Source organism: Bombina bombina, chromosome 1 (genome assembly GCF_027579735.1).
Source record: "Bombina bombina isolate aBomBom1 chromosome 1, aBomBom1.pri, whole genome shotgun sequence".
NCBI lineage: Eukaryota > Metazoa > Chordata > Amphibia > Anura > Bombinatoridae > Bombina > Bombina bombina.
In genome coordinates, this window is record NC_069499.1 from 296002729 (window position 1) to 296023305 (window position 20577).

General features: G+C 41.9%; 1 protein-coding gene across 3 annotated transcripts in view; it reads right to left on the reverse strand.

Moving 5' to 3' along the window:
• KALRN (kalirin RhoGEF kinase) overlaps window positions 1-20577 on the reverse strand; it is a 731621-nt gene that overhangs the window by 192566 nt on the left and 518478 nt on the right. For all 3 annotated transcript variants that reach the window (XM_053698064.1, XM_053698061.1, XM_053698062.1), the window contains 4 exons: window positions 8635-8704; window positions 7753-7839; window positions 4761-4853; window positions 2182-2232 (listed from right to left, as the gene is read on the reverse strand). In XM_053698064.1, coding sequence (XP_053554039.1) covers window positions 2182-2232; window positions 4761-4853; window positions 7753-7839; window positions 8635-8704 — 301 coding nt within the window. The remainder of the gene's footprint in view (window positions 1-2181; window positions 2233-4760; window positions 4854-7752; window positions 7840-8634; window positions 8705-20577) is intronic.

The window sequence follows — 20577 nt, forward strand, 5'->3', positions numbered from 1 at the left end:
GATAAAGGTATAATACTGTCCGAATCAGAGATTTCACCCTCAGAGGCTACCGACGTATCCTCCTCATCAGACTTATGAGGGAGGACAACCTGCGTAGCAGTAGGTAGAACAGAAACCTTACTATCTGAATGTCTAATTTTCCTCTTGCGTTTTCCCAGCATAGTAAAAAGCAGATAATGCTGCAGATACCGCAGAACATACCTGTGCAGCAAAATCTGCAGGCAAATGAAGTCCTCCAGGAGGCTGAGAGGAACTGTAGGGCACTGTGACGCCATAGAGGCTTGGGACGTTTGAGGAGAAAGCTGTAGAATTGCCTGAACAACATCATCCTGATAGACATTGGGCTCAGAGGGCAACAATTTATCTTTAAATTGAAGTGCTCTAACTAAGCATGCAGCACAGAATTGCATAGGCTAAACAATTTGTGTTGCAAGGCATAACAAGCATTTGTCAAAAGACACAGAGTCTTGGTCCATGTTCATAATACTAAATAAAAAAAATCCCCAAATTGGTAGATTTTTTTTAAATACACTTTTTTTTTAATACCACAGCCGCTTAATAAATCAACACTGAAAAGACTGAAATTCAATGACGCCGTGAATATCCGACAGCAGAGAGAAGTCACATGACTGGCAGAGAGAGGAAGCTACGCAGCAAATAAAATGCGCGTTTCCCTCTGCCTACAACACCGGAGCTTAATTTACACAAACGCTCAAGCAGTCTGTCAGTTAGCCTGTTTTAGTTAAGCAAGCAAAGAAAACCAACTGCCAAATGTTAAGTTTACACATAAATCCCTGTATAAAACATAAGCTACACGTATACTAATAAAGTATTTCAACAAAATTAGCCCAAAGAGGAAAAACGTCCCAATAAAGGGAAGATTAACCCCTAGTCTCAACAAACATAATGTGCCTGCCCACTGTCAAAGAAAATCCTGTATAAAGGATTTTTAAAATGTCCCCATCTACTGCATATGACATATTCTTCTGAAGTGCAAGTCTTCAAGACCTAGAAGACAAAAGCACTTACCTGCAGTCTAGCTGTCCGGCAGGAAGACAGCTCACAAGGCGTGAAAGGACACATACTCCTTACAGAGACCTGTAGAAAAAGAAAGAACAGAGTAACCAACTCTGGCTTTCCGTACCATGGGCAGCAGTGCATTAGGAAACGAAGCAAGGACTACCTCAAAACTTCCTAATTGCTCAAAAGCCACCACTACTCTACTGAAGAGATTGCCAAGGACTCAGCTAAACCCAAATCCTTGCTTCCAGGGAAAAGTAACCGAAAAGGGAATTAATTTCTTAAGACACCAAACTTCACCTCCTCCATTGACAGAGGCAAAGAGAATGACTGGGGATTATGGGTAGGGGAGTGACACTTAACAGCTTTGCTGTGGTGCTCTTTGCTTACTCCTGCTGGCCAGGAGTGATATCCCCACTAGTAATTGAATAACGTTGTGGACTCTCCATATCTTAGGAAAGAAACAAGCGTTTTGAGACCTCTTTTCTATTGAGTTCGCAAACAATGCAATTTTTTTTTCTGTTTAAATGTATTTTTATATGTAATATTTATTGCTGTCCCAGGCAGGTTGGAGTTATGTTTTTAATTATGTTTCAATATGTACTTACAATCCAGCATATAACTCCAACTAGCTCTATGCCTGGGGGAGCACTAAATATTACATATAAAAATAAATTTTAAAATAAATTATAACAAAAAAAGGGTTGACCCTAATTGAAAATAAATTCTTTCATTATTTATTAGGTGACCAAAACACTTTACTTAGCTCAAAAAACAACCAAACTGCAAACACTGCTACTAACTACCATGTTTTTCCCTTTCTAGCCGATCACATGTAAGGAGCACTGGCACTAACGTTCATTTTTATAATCTAAGGTTGGGTTTATATGGCAGCAAACTTGTTATGGTGTCATTTTCAAGAAATCTGGAGTCGGAGTGAAGCATTAGCACAACGTTATCTTATACATACATGAAAAGACCAACTGCACTCACTGCGCAAAATATTTCAATGTAAACCTGGTACTAAAATGGAGACGTAAACAGCTTTTAGCTGTCAGCAACTTTGGTAGTTTACAGCTCCATTTTACCAACTCAATGTAATTGAGCCCTTATTAGGCAGCATAAGATCATCCTGAGAACAAAGCATATGAAAACACTTACCTCAAATTCTGAACACTCTAGTCCTGCCTTCTCACTATATTTCAAGAAGTCCTGAAAAAAGAAATAATCACAGAGTTTTGTCTAATTAAACACTAAGCCAAAATAAGCAGCGGCCATGTGTAAGATGGGAATTGGGCAAGGTGCATATAAATAACCAGTTGTTCATAAGGCCTTGTCAGGTAGAAACACACTGCAGGTTGGGACAAGGTACAAACTTCTTTGATGAGGATGTAACTTTCAATTTGCTAAGTAAGTAAGTTTAAACAAACAATCAAAGCAATCACAACCTACAGATGGTGCCTAGGAATATGTCAGACACTGCACAAAACATTTTTCATAGAAAATTACAAGAGTTGTGAAAAAAAATTGTAGAAATTTTAATAAAGGTGTGAACAGAAAATCCAGGATAACTCCAGTTTTTAATCTATTAGGTAGACAGCAATATAGCAATTTACACATGCTCATCTTGACAGACATTCCACAAAGTATTTTTTTCTACACTAACTTTAATAGATGGCCCACTGACACTAACCTCAGTACACAGCCCACTGACTGTTCTCTGTACACTAACCTTAGTACACAGCCCACTGACTGTTCTCTGTACACTATAACCTTAGTACATAGCCCATTCACTGTTCTCTGTACACTAACCTCAGTACACAGCCCACTGACTGTTCTCTGTACACTAACCTTAGTACACAGACCACTGACTGTTCTCTGTACACTATAACCTTAGTACATAGCCCACTCACTGTTCTCTGCACACTAACCTTAGTACACAGCCCACTGACTGTTCTCTGTACACTAACCTTAGTACACAGCCCACTGACTGTTCTCTGTACACTAACCTTAGTACACAGCCCACTGACTGTTCTCTGTACACTAACCTTTGTACACAGCCCACTGACTGTTCTCTGTACACTAACCTTTGTACACAGCCCACTGACTGTTCTCTGTACACTAACCTTTGTACACAGCCCACTGACTGTTCTCTGTACAACAACCTTAGTCCACAGCCCACTGACTGTTCTCTGTACACTAACCTTAGTACATAGCCCACTGACTGGTCTCTGTACACTAACCTTTGTACACAGCCCACTGACTGTTCTCTGTACAATAACCTTAGTACAAAGCCCACTGACTGTTCTCTGTACACTAACCTTGGTAGACTGCCACTGACTGTTTTCTGTACACTAACCTTTTTACAAAGCCCACTGACTGTTCTATGTACACTAACCTTAGAACACAGCCCACTGACTGTTTTCTGTATACTAACCTTAGTACATAGCCCACTGGCTGTTCTCTGTACACTAACCTTTGTACACAGCCCACTGACTGTCCTCTGTACACTAACCTTAGTACACAGCCCACTGACTGTTTTCTGTACACTAACCTTAGTACATAGCTCACTGACTGTTTTAATAAAGGTGTGAACAGAAAATCCAGGATAACTCCAGTTTTTAATCTATTAGGTAGACAGCAATATAGCAATTTACACATGCTCATCTTGACAGACATTCCACAAAGTATTTTTTTCTACACTAACTTTAATAGATGGCCCACTGACACTAACCTCAGTACACAGCCCACTGACTGTTCTCTGTACACTAACCTTAGTACATAGCCCACTGACTGTTCTCTGTACACTAACCTTAGTACATAGCCTACTCACTGTTCTCTGTACACTAACCTTAGTACATAGCCCACTGACTGTTCTCTGTACAATAACCTTAGTACACAGCCCACTGACTGTTCTCTGTACACTAACCTTAGTACATAGCCCACTGACTGTTCTCTGTACACTAACCTTTGTACACAGCCCACTGACTGTTCTCTGTACAATAACCTTAGTACAAAGCCCACTGACTGTTCTCTGTACACTAACCTTGGTAGACTGCCCACTGACTGTTTTCTGTACACTAACCTTAGTACACAGCCCACTGACTGTTTTCTGTACACTAACCATTTTACAAAGCCCACTGACTGTTCTCTGTACACTAACCTTAGAACACAGCCCACTGACTGTTTTCTGTATACTAACCTTGGTACACAGTCCACTGACTGTTCTCTGTACACTAACCCCTATTAAACATCCCACTGACTGTTCTCTGTATACTAACCCTTGTAAACATCCCACTGACTGTTCTCTGTACACTAACCCTGGTAAACATCCCACTGACTGTTCTCTGTACACTAGCCCTGGTAAACATCCCACTGACTGTTCTCTGTACACTAACCCTGGTACACAACCCAGTGACTGTTTTATGTACACTAATCCTGGTAAACATCCCACTGACTGTTTTCTGCACACTAACCCTGGTAAACATCCCACTGACTGTTCTCTGTACACTAACCCTGGTACACATCCCACTGACTGTTTTCTGCACACTAACCGTGGTAAACATCCCACTGACTGTTCTCTGTACACTAACCCTGGTACTCAACCCACTGACTGTTTTCTGTACACTAACCCTGGTACACAACCCACTGACTATTTTTGCTCAATAATCAGGGTAGACAGCCCACCAATTTTCACACAGTAACCTTAGTAGACAGCTGACAATTTTGTACACACTCACCTTGAGCAGCAACTGATACTTTGTTATCCTCTGGATTGGCTTAATAAGGAAGTCACTGAGAGTCAATCTCTGGTTAATCTCCTGTTTCACTTCCTAAATGCAGAGAAAGTGAGACAGTTATATAAATGTGTTCTTTATTATGGTGTACATACCCAAAGGTATACATTTTTGTCTCATCTGACCACAACAGAGTTACAGTTGTAGTTGTTAAGATGCTTGGCAAACTAAACTTGCTGCAATTGCTTTGGTTTGGACTCAGTATGGGCTTAACTCATGCAACCCATTGAGGTAATATCTAAGTTGATTTTCTGAATTCATAACCCCAAATCACAACAAAGTGTGCAGTTCTGAAACTCTAATCCTTGGATTCTTTCTTTATCTCCCTCGCCTCTTTCTTTTGTATCTCACACAATAGAGGCACACATGCACTGCTTATGCACACATACAACAGTACTCACATATGCAATGCTCATATCATACAATAGTGACACACATACAGTGCTCATGCACACATACAACAGTACTCATCTCACACAACAGAGGCACACACACAGTGCTTATGCACACATACAACAGTACTCACATATGCAATGCACATCGCACACAATAGAGGCACACATGCAGTGCTTATGCACACATACACCAGTACTCACATATGCAATGCACATCTCACAAAATAGGCACACATTCAGTGCTTATGCACACATACAACAGTACTCACATATGCAATGCACATCTCACACAATAGAGGTACACACGCAGTGCTTATGCACACACACAGCAGTGCTTATGTGCATAGTACAGAACAAGCACAGAAGCTTAGGCATAAACAAAGTGTTCATGCACACACATAAGCATTGCTCACCCCACACAAGAGACAAAAGCAAAATGATCATGCACACATAAAACATATGCAACAAGCACAGAAGCTTAGGTGCAAACACAGTTTTCATGCATTTATAAGCAATGCTTACCCAATACAAGAGAGGCACAAGAACCATGCACATATATACATACACCGTGCATAATTCATAGCATAGACACAAACACAATGATCACCCAGCACAGGCTAATGTATTAGTAGTATATTAGTACATGAGATATACAAGAGAGGCACAAGAACCATGCACATATATACATACACCGTGCATAATTCATAGCATAGACACAAACACAATGATCACCCAGCACAGGCTAATGTATTAGTAGTATATTAGTACATGAGATATACAAGAGAGGCACAAGAACCATGCACATATATACATACACCGTGCATAATTCATAGCATAGACACAAACACAATGATCACCCAGCACAGGCTAATGTATTAGTAGTATATAAGTACATGAGATATACAAGAGAGGCACAAGAACCATGCACATATATACATACACTGTGCATAATTCATAGCATAGACACAAACACAATGATCACCCTGCACAGGCTAATGTATTAGTAGTATATAAGTACATGAGATATACAAGAGAGGCACAAGAACCATGCACATATATACATACACCGTGCATAATTCATAGCATAGACACAAACACAATGATCACCCTGCACAGGCTAATGTATTAGTAGTATATTAGTACATGAGATATACAAGAGAGGCACAAGAACCATGCACATATATACATACACCGTGCATAATTCATAGCATAGACACAAACACAATGATTACCCCGCACAGGCTAATGTATTAGTAGTATATTAGTACATGATATATACAAGAGAGGCACAAGAACCATGCACATATATACATACACCGTGCATAATTCATAGCATAGACACAAACACAATGATCACCCCGCACAGGCTAATGTATTAGTAGTATATTAGTACATGAGATATACAAGAGAGGCACAAGAACCATGCACATATATACATACACCGTGCATAATTCATAGCATAGACACAAACACAATGATCACCCGCACAGGCTAATGTATTAGTAGTATATTAGTACATGAGATATACAAGAGAGGCACAAGAACCATGCACATATATACATACACCGTGCATAATTCATAGCATAGACACAAACACAATGATCACCCCGCACAGGTTAATGTATTAGTAGTATATTAGTACATGAGATATACAAGAGAGGCACAAGAACCATGCACATATATACATACACCGTGCATAATTCATAGCATAGACACAAACACAATGATCACCCCGCACAGGCTAATGTATTAGTAGTATATTAGTACATGAGATATACAAGAGAGGCACAAGAACCATGCACATATATACATACACCGTGCATAATTCATAGCATAGACACAAACACAATGATCACCCGCACAGGCTAATGTATTAGTAGTATATTAGTACATGAGATATACAAGAGAGGCACAAGAACCATGCACATATATACATACACCGTGCATAATTCATAGCATAGACACAAACACAATGATCACCCCGCACAGGTTAATGTATTAGTAGTATATTAGTACATGAGATATACAAGAGAGGCACAAGAACCATGCACATATATACATACACTGTGCATAATTCATAGCATAGACACAAACACAATGATCACCCAGCACAGACTAATGTATTAGTAGTATATTAGTACATGAGATATACAAGAGAGGCACAAGAACCATGCACATATATACATACACCGTGCATAATTCATAGCATAGACACAAACACAATGATCACCCAGCACAGGCTAATGTATTAGTAGTATATTAGTACATGAGATATACAAGAGAGGCACAAGAACCATGCACATATATACATACACCGTGCATAATTCATAGCATAGACACAAACACAATGATCACCCCGCACAGGTTAATGTATTAGTAGTATATTAGTACATGAGATATACAAGAGAGGCACAAGAACCATGCACATATATACATACACCGTGCATAATTCATAGCATAGACACAAACACAATGATCACCCCGCACAGGCTAATGTATTAGTAGTATATTAGTACATGGGGAAAATGTTCTTAGCTTACCTCAAAATATGAATCATATTCAGCTACCACATACTCTGAGCGGGGCTTGTTTTGGCAGTATATTACATACATATGCAATCTTCTCTCCTAGAAAAAAGTAGTTTGTTATTGCTGAAGACCAATACAATATAAAAGATCATATATCAATAGTCTACAAGTTATACAGTCGGAAAATTCAGTGTGACATGTTGCAATATTTGCTTTCTTTGTAATTTAGTCACATGGCTTTCTGTTTTATACATGGGTGTTTTATTCTCTGACAATATTGCTTAAATACACAGATAATCAAGTGTTAGGGCAAAATTATACAATCCTTTCAGACAGACAGGTTCGCAAGTAGGGAACCTGTCTGCCTTCAATATACACATGCAATGTTGCATCCAAAATGTAACAGTGCACAAGAGGTTTGTTGTGCAATGCCACCCCTTGCTACGGCGCAACCAACTGCACTAGATCAGGGCATGTCAATCACCCTGAACAAGCAAGTGTCCGGGTCACTGATCTTGTCGCCTCTGATATGGCAGAGAGGTTAAAGAAGCAGTTTCCTCTTGTTAAAAATGTGGCAGCAAACTTGCTTATGTGAACCTGCTCCATAAAGCTGAAAAAAGCTTTGATTGCAGCTTCATCTATTCCTTAGTCATCATTAGCAGAAATGTTCCTATCACAAATTAGAGATACTATTTTACTAAGGGGAATCTGTAAACACACCAAAGGAAGACTAAAAATTACCCCACTTCAATTAGAAACCTAAGTTATTTGTTGCAGAAACCATAATTTGCACCCCAAGTAAAAGAGGGAAAAGTCATAGCTCTGAGAAGTCAAGGAACTAAGGGTTCTTAAACGGAAGCAACTCACTCCATGGCTGTGCATATGATAACTCACATGTTTTATGAAAAGCTGGGATAGCAAGTCAGGGTCCTGAAGGCATTTCTGAAGTTCTCCATGGAAAAAACTGTAAAACAGTTCAAGCAAACAGCAAATCAGTAACAATATTATCGGCACACATCATTTCTCTGTTTTGAAGCTAAGCTTCGCAAAGGCTAATTGAAACTGACACTATCATTGCAAAAAGGTAACTGGCAACATCAATATTTGGACTAGTTGCAATATTTTGAGACTTTAAACTTTTTAAATCTTTTTATTTCCATGATCATTGTTCAGCCTTCTAGACCAGTGAAAGTCAGCAGATCAATATTATAGAAGCCTTAAGGACCACATATAAATGTATGGCTATTAAATGCACTATGTTCTGTGGCACAGGACCAGATTTAGGTAAGGTTGAAAGCGCCCTCTGTCTACTGTTCTCTTCAAAGGGTTTGTTTTTTGTGGCCACCTTGTCCACCCACCCACCTACCAGAAGTCTGCAAGGCACATACAGGTATTTTTAGCTCCACTTTTTCCTGGTGCCAAAAAATATGTTGCACATTCTAACTTCTGCTTTTTTTCAGGGTCCACAAAAACTAGAGCAGAGGGCCGCATGTGGCCCATGGGATGCCAGTCAACCATTCCTGTCCTAGGTTTTTTTACAGGTTTGTATGTGCACTTTTTCTAAATACAAGTACCTATCTAACTATGGGGTTGATCACAATCTTTTAGAAAAGCTAATCATCAAATTATTAATTTACAGAAATTCCCCACGGACTTTAATGATGAATCATTAGATCTACAGGGTTGTGGTTAACCCTAAAAAGGTGTATTGGTCCTTTAACAACCTGTTATGTTATATTTTTATCATCAGTGGGTATTTGTTGTTCTTTAACTAATTAATGATGGGGTAAATTTATCATAATTATTCTTAAATTAATTAATTAGTTAAGTTTAATTCATTAAAGGGACAGTCTACTAGATTTTTATTGTTTAAAAGCATATATTATGCTTACCAGATAATTTCCTTTCCATCTGTATGAGGAGAGTCCACGGCTTTATTCCTTACTTGTGGGAATACAGAACCTGGCCACCAGGAGGAGGCAAAGACACCCCAGCCAAAGGCTTAAATACCTCCCCCACTCCCCTCATCCCCCAGTCATTCTGCAGAGGGAACAAGGAACAGTAGGAGAAATATCAGGGTATAAAAGGTGCCAGAAGAATAACAAAAATTTAGGTCCGCTAAACGGAGCAAAACGGGCAGGGGCCGTGGACTCTCCTCATACAGAAAGAAAGGAAATTATCTGGTAAGCATAATTTATGTTTTCCATCTTAATATATATGGAGAGTCCACAGCTTCATTCCTTACTTGTGGGAAACATATACCCAAGCTCTAGAGGACACTGAATGAAAATGGGAGGGTAAAAAGAGAGGCGGACCCTATTCTGAGGGCACCACAGCCTGTAAAACCTTTCTCCCAAAAGCTGCTTAAGCAGAAGCAAAAACTTCAAATTTGTAAAATTTTGAAAAAGTATGTAAGGAGGAACAGGTAGCCGCCCTACAAATCTGCTCCATAGAGGCCTCATTTTTGAAGGCCCAAGAAGAAGCCACAGCTCTAGTTGAATAAGCCGTTATCCTCTGAGGATGATGCTCCTCAACCCAAAAGATAGGGAAGTGGAAGAGACTTTGTGCCCTTTGCGCTTCCCAGAATAGACAACAAACAAATTATGAAGTAGTCTTTCCTTCAAAGAAGGATTAGGACACAAAGAAGGAACCACAATCTCCTGATTGATGTTGTGATCAGACACAACCTTAGGGAGAAACCAACCCAGTGCGAAGAACAGCCTTATCAGCATGAAAGACTAGGTAAGGAGGCTCACATTTTAAGGCCGCCATCTCAGAGACTCTGCGTGCCGAAGCAATAGCCAATAGAAAAAGAACCTTCCAATACAGTAACTTAATGTCAACCGAATGCATGGGCTCCAATGGAGCTCTCTGCAAAACCTTAAGAACCAAATTTAAACTCCAAGGAGGAGCGGAATGTCTAAATACAGGCCTGATTCTAAACAGAGCCTGAACAAAAGACTGAATATCAGGAAGCTCAGCGAGCCTCTTGTGTAGTAATACCGATAGAGCTGAAATTTGTCCCTTTAAGGAACTAGCAGCAAGTCCCTTCTCCAACCCATCTTGAAGAAAGGACAGAATCTTGGATACCCTGGCCTTATGCCAGGGGAATCCAAGTTCTTCACACCAGAATAAGTAGGTCCTCCACACCTTATGGTAGATGCGACAGGTGACCCGCTTTCTGGCCTGAATAAGATTATTGATCACTTTTTCAAAAAACCTCTCTTGGCTAGGACTAAGCGTTCAGTCTCCACGCAGTCAGCCTCAGAGAATCTAGATTTTGGTGAACAAAAGAACCCTGCTCCAGCAGATCCCTGTGACAGGGTAACCTCCATGGAGGAGATGATGACATCCCAACCAGGTCCGCAAACCACATCCTGCGCGGCCACGAATGAGCAATTAGAATAGTTGAGGCTTGCTCCTGCTTGATGCGGGCCACTACCCGAGGTAGAAGTGACAACGGTGGAAAAATGAAAACTAGGTTGAGCCCCCAAGGCACTGCTAAGGCATTCATCAGCTCTACCTGGGAATCCCTGAACCGCAACCCGTATCTGGGTAGCTTGGTATTGAGTCTGGACGCCATTAGATCTATCTCCGGCGTCCCCCATTTGTTGCAAATTTTCACAAACACCTCGGGATGGAGAGACCATTCCCCCAGATGAAACGATTGTCTGCTGAGAAAGTCCGCTTCCCAGTTGTCCACACCCGGATGTGGATCGCTGACAGCCAACAGTTGTGGGCCTCCGCCCAATCCAGAATCCGAGATACTTCCCTCATGGCTAGGGAGCTTCTCGTTCCCCCCTGATGGTTGATGTAAGCCAATGTTGTCCGATTGGAATCTGATAAACTGGGACGAACCCAGAAGAGGCCAAGCCCTTAGAGCGTTGAAGATCGCTCCAGAATGTTGATCGGGAGAAAAGATTCCTCCCGAGTCCATCGGCCCTGTGCCTTCCTGGCACCCCAAACGGCTCCCCATCCTGATAGACTTGCATTCGTAGTCACAATCTCCCAGGATGGTCTCAAAAAGGATGTCCCCTGGGACAGGCGATCTGGACAAGCCACCAAGAGAGCGATTATCTTGATCGGCTGTCCAGAGAAATCTGTTGGGATAGATCGCCATTCCATTGCCTCAGCATGCAAATCTGTAGAGGTATGAGATGGAACCTGGCAAATGGAATATCTATGCTGGACACCATGAGCCCAATCACCTCCATACACTGGGCCACAATGGCCTTGAGGAGGTCTGGAGGACAAGACAACTGGAAGTAATTTTGCAACGTCTCTGGTCTGTAAGAAATATCTTCATGGATATGGAATCTATTATAGTGCCCAGGAACTCCACTCTGGTACTGGGAACCAGAGAACTTTTTCCTAAGTTTATCTTCCATCCATGAGATTGAAGAAGAAGAGCTCTCCAATAGTGTTCTGCCAACCGGCAGGATGGAGCTTGGACCAGAATGTTGTCCAAATAAGGTGCTACTGCAATGCCTCTGGATCTCCAACCGCGAGAAGAGCCCCCAGAACCTTCGTAAAGACTCTTGGAGCAGTAGCCAGACCGAAGGGAAGAGCTACAAACTGGAAGTGCTGATCCAGATAAAAATGTAGATTTTAACCCTTGATTCCATACAGATAAAGGAGTCACACTGTGACCCTGTCTTCTTACGTTATCATATGAGATAAAATGAAACGATCTTACCAGAATCTTCGTCGTGGAACAGACACACAGCCTCTCAAGTTTAACAGTCTTGTAGCATCACACCTGATATGGACTTGAGTTATAGAAGCAGGCAGTGAAACTCGTCAACACTGATTGCTTAGGAGTTGTTAATATGAGTTTGGATGGTTTTGCGGAAAGACTCTCCCTGCATCTCCAGACCATAACATTCGTAAATGCTCTCACTGAGAGGCTGACAAGACTACTTAAAACTCCAGTCCCATAGCCAAGAGTACTACCCTCCATAAGAGACTACTACGAATCTTCCAACACTTCTCTGCCATCCTCCTGTGACGAAAGGCAATGAATGACTAGGGGGTGAGGGGAGTGGGGGAGGTATTTAAGCCTTTGGCTGGGGTGTCTTTGCCTCCTCCTGGTGACCAGGTTCTGTATTCCCACAAGTAAGGAATGAAGCCGTGGGCTCTCCTCATGTTAAGATGGAAAAGATAGATAATCCGTTTATTACCAATTCCCAAGGTTTGCATAACCAACACGTTTTTATATTAATATACTTTTTGCCTCTGTAATTACCTTGTATCTAAGCCTCTGCAGACTGCCCCCTTATCTCAGTTCTTTTGACAGACTTGCATTTTAGCCAATCAGTACTGACTTATAAGTAACTCCACAGGAGTGAGCACAATGTTACCTACATGACACGCATGAACTAGTGCTGTCTAGCTGTGAAAAACTGTTAAAATAGATTGAGTTAAGAGGCGGCCTTCAAGGGCTTAGAAATTAGCATATGAGCCTACCTAGGTTTAGCTTTCAATAAAGAATACCAAGAGAACAAAGCAAATTTGATGATAAAAGTACATTTGAAAGCTGTTTAAAATTGCATGCCCTATCTGAATCATGAAAGTTTAATTTTGACTAGAACGACACTTTACCTAAGTTTATATTTATTTACGTTTACTAAAGGGATATAAATCTCAAAATTGAATTAACCATAAATCAATAAATAAGAGAAGATAAAACAACTTTGCAAGATAACATAATTTATGCTTACCTGATAAATTCCTTTCTTCTGTAGTGTGATCAGTCCACGGGTCATCATTACTTCTGGGATATTACTCCTCCCCAACAGGAAGTGCAAGAGGATTCACCCAGCAGAGCTGCATATAGCTCCTCCCCTCTACGTCACTCCCAGTCATTCGACCAAGGACCAACGAGAAAGGAAAAGCCAAGGGTGAAGTGGTGACTGGAGTATAAATTAAAAAATATTTACCTGCCTTAAAAACAGGGCGGGCCGTGGACTGATCACACTACAGAAGAAAGGAATTTATCAGGTAAGCATAAATTATGTTTTCTTCTGTTAAGTGTGATCAGTCCACGGGTCATCATTACTTCTGGGATACCAATACCAAAGCAAAAGTACACGGATGACGGGAGGGATAGGCAGGCTCTTTATACAGAAGGAACCACTGCCTGAAGAACCTTTCTCCCAAAAATAGCCTCCGATGAAGCAAAAGTGTCAAATTTGTAAAATTTGGAAAAAGTATGAAGCGAAGACCAAGTTGCAGCCTTGCAAATCTGTTCAACAGAGGCCTCATTCTTGAAGGCCCAAGTGGAAGCCACAGCTCTAGTAGAATGAGCTGTAATTATTTCAGGAGGCTGCTGTCCAGCAGTCTCATAAGCTAAACGAATTATGCTACGAAGCCAAAAAGAAAGAGAGGTAGCGGAAGCTTTTTGACCTCTCCTCTGCCCAGAGTAAATGACAAACAGAGAAGACGTTTGTCGAAATTCCTTAGTTGCCTGTAAGTAAAATTTTAGAGCACGGACTACATCCAGGTTGTGCAGTAGACGTTCCTTCTTTGAAGAAGGATTTGGGCATAAAGAAGGAACAACAATCTCTTGATTGATATTCCTGTTAGTAACTACCTTAGGTAAGAACCCAGGTTTAGTACGCAGGACTACCTTATCCGAATGAAAAATCAAATAAGGAGAATCACAATGTAAGGCTGATAATTCAGAGACTCTTCGAGCCGAGGAAATAGCCATTAAAAATAGAACTTTCCAAGATAACAACTTTATATCAATGGAATGAAGGGGTTCAAACGGAACGCCCTGTAAAACATTAAGAACAAGGTTTAAACTCCATGGTGGAGCAACAGTTTTAAACACAGGCTTAATCCTGGCCAAAGCCTGACAAAAAGCCTGGACGTCAGGAACTTCTGACAGACGTTTGTGTAACAGAATGGACAGAGCTGAGATCTGTCCCTTTAATGAACTAGCAGATAAACCCTTTTCTAAACCTTCTTGTAGAAAAGACAATATCCTAGGAATCCTAACCTTACTCCAAGAGTAACCTTTGGATTCACACCAATATAGGTATTTACGCCATATCTTATGGTAAATCTTTCTGGTAACAGGTTTCCTAGCCTGTATTAAGGTATCAATAACTGACTCAGAAAACCCACGTCTTGATAAAATCAAGCGTTCAATTTCCAAGCAGTCAGCTTCAGAGAAGTTAGATTTTGATGTTTGAAGGGACCCTGTATCAGAAGGTCCTGTTTCAGAGGTAGAGACCAAGGTGGACAGGATGACAAGTCCACCAGGTCTGCATACCAAGTCCTGCGTGGCCACGCAGGTGCTATTAGAATCACTGATGCTCTCTCTTGTTTGATTCTGGCAATCAATCGAGGAAGTAACGGGAAGGGTGGAAACACGTAAGCCATCCTGAAGTCCCAAGGTGCTGTCAGAGCATCTATCAGGACTGCTCCTGGATCCCTGGATCTGGACCCGTAACGAGGAAGCTTGGCGTTCTGTCGAGACGCCATGAGATCTATCTCTGGTTTGCCCCAACGTCGAAGTATTTGGGCAAAGACCTCCGGATGAAGTTCCCACTCCCCCGGATGAAAAGTCTGACGACTTAAGAAATCCGCCTCCCAGTTCTCCACTCCCGGGATGTGGATTGCTGACAGGTGGCAAGAGTGAGACTCTGCCCAGCGAATTATCTTTGATACTTCCATCATAGCTAGGGAGCTTCTTGTCCCTCCCTGATGGTTGATGTAAGCTACAGTCGTGATGTTGTCCGACTGAAACCTGATGAACCCCCGAGTTGTCAACTGGGGCCAAGCCAGGAGGGCATTGAGAACTGCTCTCAATTCCAGAATGTTTATTGGCAGGAGACTCTCCTCCTGACTCCATTGTCCCTGAGCCTTCAGAGAATTCCAGACGGCACCCCAACCTAGAAGGCTGGCGTCTGTTGTTACAATTGTCCAGTCTGGTCTGCTGAATGGCATCCCCCTGGACAGATGTGGCCGAGAAAGCCACCATAGAAGAGAATTTCTGGTCTCTTGATCCAGATTCAGAGAAGGGGATAAGTCTGAGTAATCCCCATTCCACTGACTTAGCATGCACAGTTGCAGTGGTCTGAGGTGTAAGCGTGCAAAGGGTACTATGTCCATTGCCGCTACCATTAAGCCGATTACCTCCATGCATTGAGCCACTGACGGGTGTTGAATGGAATGAAGGGTGCGGCAAGCACTTTGAAGTCTTGTTAGCCTGTCCTCTGTCAGGTAAATCTTCATTTCTACAGAATCTATAAGAGTCCCCAGGAAGGGAACTCTTGTGAGTGGAACGAGTGAACTTTTCTTTTCGTTCACCTTCCATCAATGTGACCTTAGAAATGCCAGCACTAACTCTGTATGAGACTTGGCAGTTTGAAAGCTTGAAGCTTGTATCAGAATGTCGTCTAGGTATGGAGCTACCGAGATTCCCCGCGGTCTTAGTACCGCCAGAAGAGCACCCAGAACCTTTGTGAAGATTCTTGGAGCTGTAGCCAATCCGAATGGAAGAGCCACAAACTGGTAATGCCTGTCTAGGAAGGCAAACCTTAGGTACCGATAATGATCTTTGTGAATCGGTATGTGAAGGTAAGCATCTTTTAAATCTACAGTGGTCATGTACTGACCCTCTTGGATCATAGGTAAAATTGTCCGAATAGTCTCCATTTTTTTTTTTTTTTTTTTTTTTTTTGTAACTTTTAATTTTTAATCTGTGATTCCATATGTAAGAAAGAAAGCCAATCATTTTTAATATTCTAGCTGAGGGGAAAAAAGTCAAATCTGCGGTAAAATGAGAGGCTGCAAATAGGAAAATAGTATAGGTTTTGATATGTAAGTATGGTAAAATATCTAGGGTGCGGTATGCACAAGATAAACCGCGTAGTGAGATCTCCCACATAGGGAGGTATATTATAGGGGGGTGATGGGAGTAGTGGGGGGGGGGGGGAGGTGGGAATTTGAAAAATGAGGTGTACACATTAATAGCCAACCATACAACAGTTAGGATGAGGAAACTAAATTGAGAGGAATATTGTGAGAAAGCGCTGTATCCTAGCAAGGAGTATATTATTTGCAATAAAACAAGATTTTATATTTGTGGGGAGGACTAGGTGGGCATAAATGGTAGCTATAGTCCACATACTAAAACCTAGGAATTAAATATGGAACCAATATAAAGAGCCGTATAATACTCGTAATAATTATGGAGGTAAGACGCTGTGCAGCTAGATATGAATGCAGGTCCGGCCTGCGCTAGGAGGTGGGGCAACCTGAGGTGATTGGGATCAGAGCATAGCAAAGGCTTTTGTTAACAGTATGATTAAAGCATTCCTAGGTATATACTCTAGTATAAATATTTCGAAAAGGTTATCTGATTTGTTATTATGACATCCCGCCGACTCGGCCGCTGGCGGCAAGGAGCCACGCACACAAATTGCGCCCAGGCACAATGAATATACATACAGTAGGAGAGCTTGCAAAATTTGGGAAAGCTATATAGTGAAACATTGAAATGCTTTAAATCTCACAGTGAGTACAAACAAAAAGGAGCCTATAAATATGATATAACACAGTATATAAACATTATCAACATCCCATGAAACAATCCAGTTAGCATGCATAAAACATAGTTGAACGATTCAGCAAGAAACTTTGATAATCAGGGTGCCTATTTAAGCTGCAATCAAAGGATGTGACCTTAGCATATTAACTTGAGGAGTCCCAATTCTATAGAGCAAGAGTTCTGTTTATGAGGTGAACAGAAGGATGTAGAACTATATGAACTTGTGTCCACTCTAGGGGCAATAATAATTGAGCAAAATGAGCTTCTGATAGGGAGCAGATATGCTGTAATAAAAAACTCAAGAGTAATACAGGCAGCAGTGCATCTAAAAAATATGTTCAGGGTCAAACAATAACAAGGGGTTAAACAAAATAATAAGACAAGCAACTATGAAAATTGAAATGACAATTTGCAAACAAAGTCCTTCCACATGCATAAGATTAGGATGGCCATGACTGAAGTCCCCAATAAGTAGCTGCTATAATTCCTAATAATGAACAGGGCAGATATAAGTGTTAACTCATGATGGACAATTCAGAAATAGTCAAACACGCCGCCACCATAGTCAGAGATGCTCAGAGGTTCCCAATAAATATGATGGACTTGGTATACTTTAAAACTGACCCTTTATCCAATGCCTCTAGGGATCATGACATCTATGTCCGGCTGCAGTATCATGTGAGGAGGTACTTGAGTGTGTTCGTGATGCTGAACTTTACCTTTTAATGGCCCTTGCTGGATGCAGGGTGGTAGTAGTCGTGGACCCTGTGGAAGTGGCTCTGACACTGGCCGAGAATATCCTTTCGGCACAGTACTGTGGTCTGCCTCCTCTAATAATGCATATGCTCGGCCAACTTCGCATGGGGAGCGCAGGTTCTCAATGACAGAAGTTTTGGTGCCTAAATCCTTTACTGTTATGTAAAGTGCTGCTGCTGTGCGTGTCCCTTCTAAGGAGATCCGTACTTGATGCAGAGGGGATGTCGGATTTTGCGATCCCTGAACTTCCCCAAACTTCGGGGCTTCATGACAAGTGCGTGAATGAGCAGCATGTACTGCTAGCGCTGCAACTGTCTGTCGGTGCTCCATTGCGACTTGGCATCCTAACACGTCTCCACACCTGTCTAAAAGGGCGTGCATCTGCCCCAAAATGTGCTTCGCATCCTCCATATCTTGTCAGGATAGTAGATCTTTGAGTTAGAGAGTAGACGTGATAGTCTGTAGCTCCCTGTTGAATGTGCTGCTTAGGCCGTAAAATGGCTACCTCAGGTCGCGTATTCAGCGCAGAGCGCGCTTAGATTATGGAGGTCCGGTTTAGTAGAATTTTTCCCACTAAAATTCGTTGCTGAAAGCAGCTACAGTTTCTGGTTCTCTCTAGAAGGCAAAGGAGTTAATAAGAGGTCATAGACGGCCGCAAAGCTGAATTTTTTAAAGTATATGTTCAGAGCTGTGGAGATATGCGACCGTCTTGCTTCAAAGTTGGCTCCGCCCCCCCCCCCCCCCGAATAGTCTCCATCTTGAACGATGGAACTCTTAGGAATTTGTTTAGGATCTTTAAGTCCAGGATTGGTCTGAAAGTTCCCTCTTTTTTGGGAACCACAAACAGATTTGAGTAAAACCCCTGTCCCTGTTCCGATCGTGGAACTGGATGGATTACTCCCATTAACAAGAGCTCTTGTACGCAGCGTAGAAACGCCTCTTTCTTTGTCTGGATTGTTGACAATCTTGACAGATGAAATCTCTCTCTTGGAGGAGAGTATTTGAAGTCCAGAAGGTATCCCTGAGATATTATCTCTAGCGCCCAGGGATCCTGAACATCTCTTACCCAAGCCTGGGCGAAGAGAGAAAGTCTGCCCCCCACTAGATCCGATCCCGGATCGGGGGCCCTCAATTCATGCTGTTTTAGGGGCAGCAGCAGGTTTCCTAGTCTGCTTGCCCTTGTTCCAGGACTGGTTAGGTTTCCAGCCTTGTCTGTAGCGAGCAACAGCTCCTTCCTGTTTTGGTGCAGAGGAAGTTGATGCTGCTCCTGCTTTGAAATTACGAAAGGAACGAAAATTAGACTGTCTAGTTTTGGCTTTGGCTTTGTCCTGAGGCAGGGCATGGCCTTTACCTCCTGTAATGTCAGCGATAATCTCTTTCAACCCGGGCCCGAATAAGGTCTGCCCTTTGAAAGGTATATTAAGCAATTTAGACTTAGAAGTAACATCAGCTGACCAGGATTTTAGCCACAGCGCCCTGCGTGCCTGAATGGCGAATCCTGAATTCTTCGCCGTAAGTTTAGTAAGATGTACTACGGCCTCCGAAATGAATGAATTAGCTAGTTTAAGGACTCTAAGCCTGTCCGTAATGTCGTCCAGAGTAGCTGAACCAATGTTCTCTTCCAGAGACTCAATCCAGAATGCCGCTGCAGCCGTGATCGGCGCAATGCATGCAAGGGGTTGCAATATAAAACCTTGTTGAACAAACATTTTCTTAAGGTAACCCTCTAATTTTTTATCCATTGGATCTGAAAAAGCACAGCTATCCTCCACCGGGATAGTGGTACGCTTAGCTAAGGTAGAAACTGCTCCCTCCACCTTAGGGACCGTTTGCCATAAGTCCCTTGTGGTGGTGTCTATTGGAAACATTTTTCTAAATATCGGAGGGGGTGAGAACGGCACACCGGGTCTATCCCACTCCTTAGTAACAATTTCAGTAAGTCTCTTAGGTATAGGAAAAACCTCAGTACTCGTCGGTACCGCAAAATATTTATCCAACCTACACATTTTCTCTGGTATTGCAACTGTGTTACAATCATTCAGAGCCGCTAACACCTCCCCTAGTAATACACGGAGGTTTTCCAGTTTAAATTTAAAATTTGAAATATCTGAATCCAGTCTGTTTGGATCAGAACCGTCACCCACAGAATGAAGCTCTCCGTCCTCATGTTCTGCCACCTGTGACGCAGTGTCTGACATGGCCCTAATATTATCAGCGCACTCTGTTCTCACCCCAGAGTGATCACGCTTACCTCTTAGCTCTGGTAATTTAGCCAAAACCTCAGTCATAACAGTAGCCATATCCTGTAATGTGATTTGTAATGGCCGCCCAGATGTACTCGGCGCTACAATATCACGCACCTCCCTCTGAGCGGGAGATGTAGGTACTGACACGTGAGGCGAGTTAGTCGGCATAACTCTCCCCTCGTTGTTTGGTGAAATTTGTTCAATTTGTACAGATTGACTTTTATTTAAAGTAGCATCAATACAGTTAGTACATAAATTTCTATTGGGCTCCAC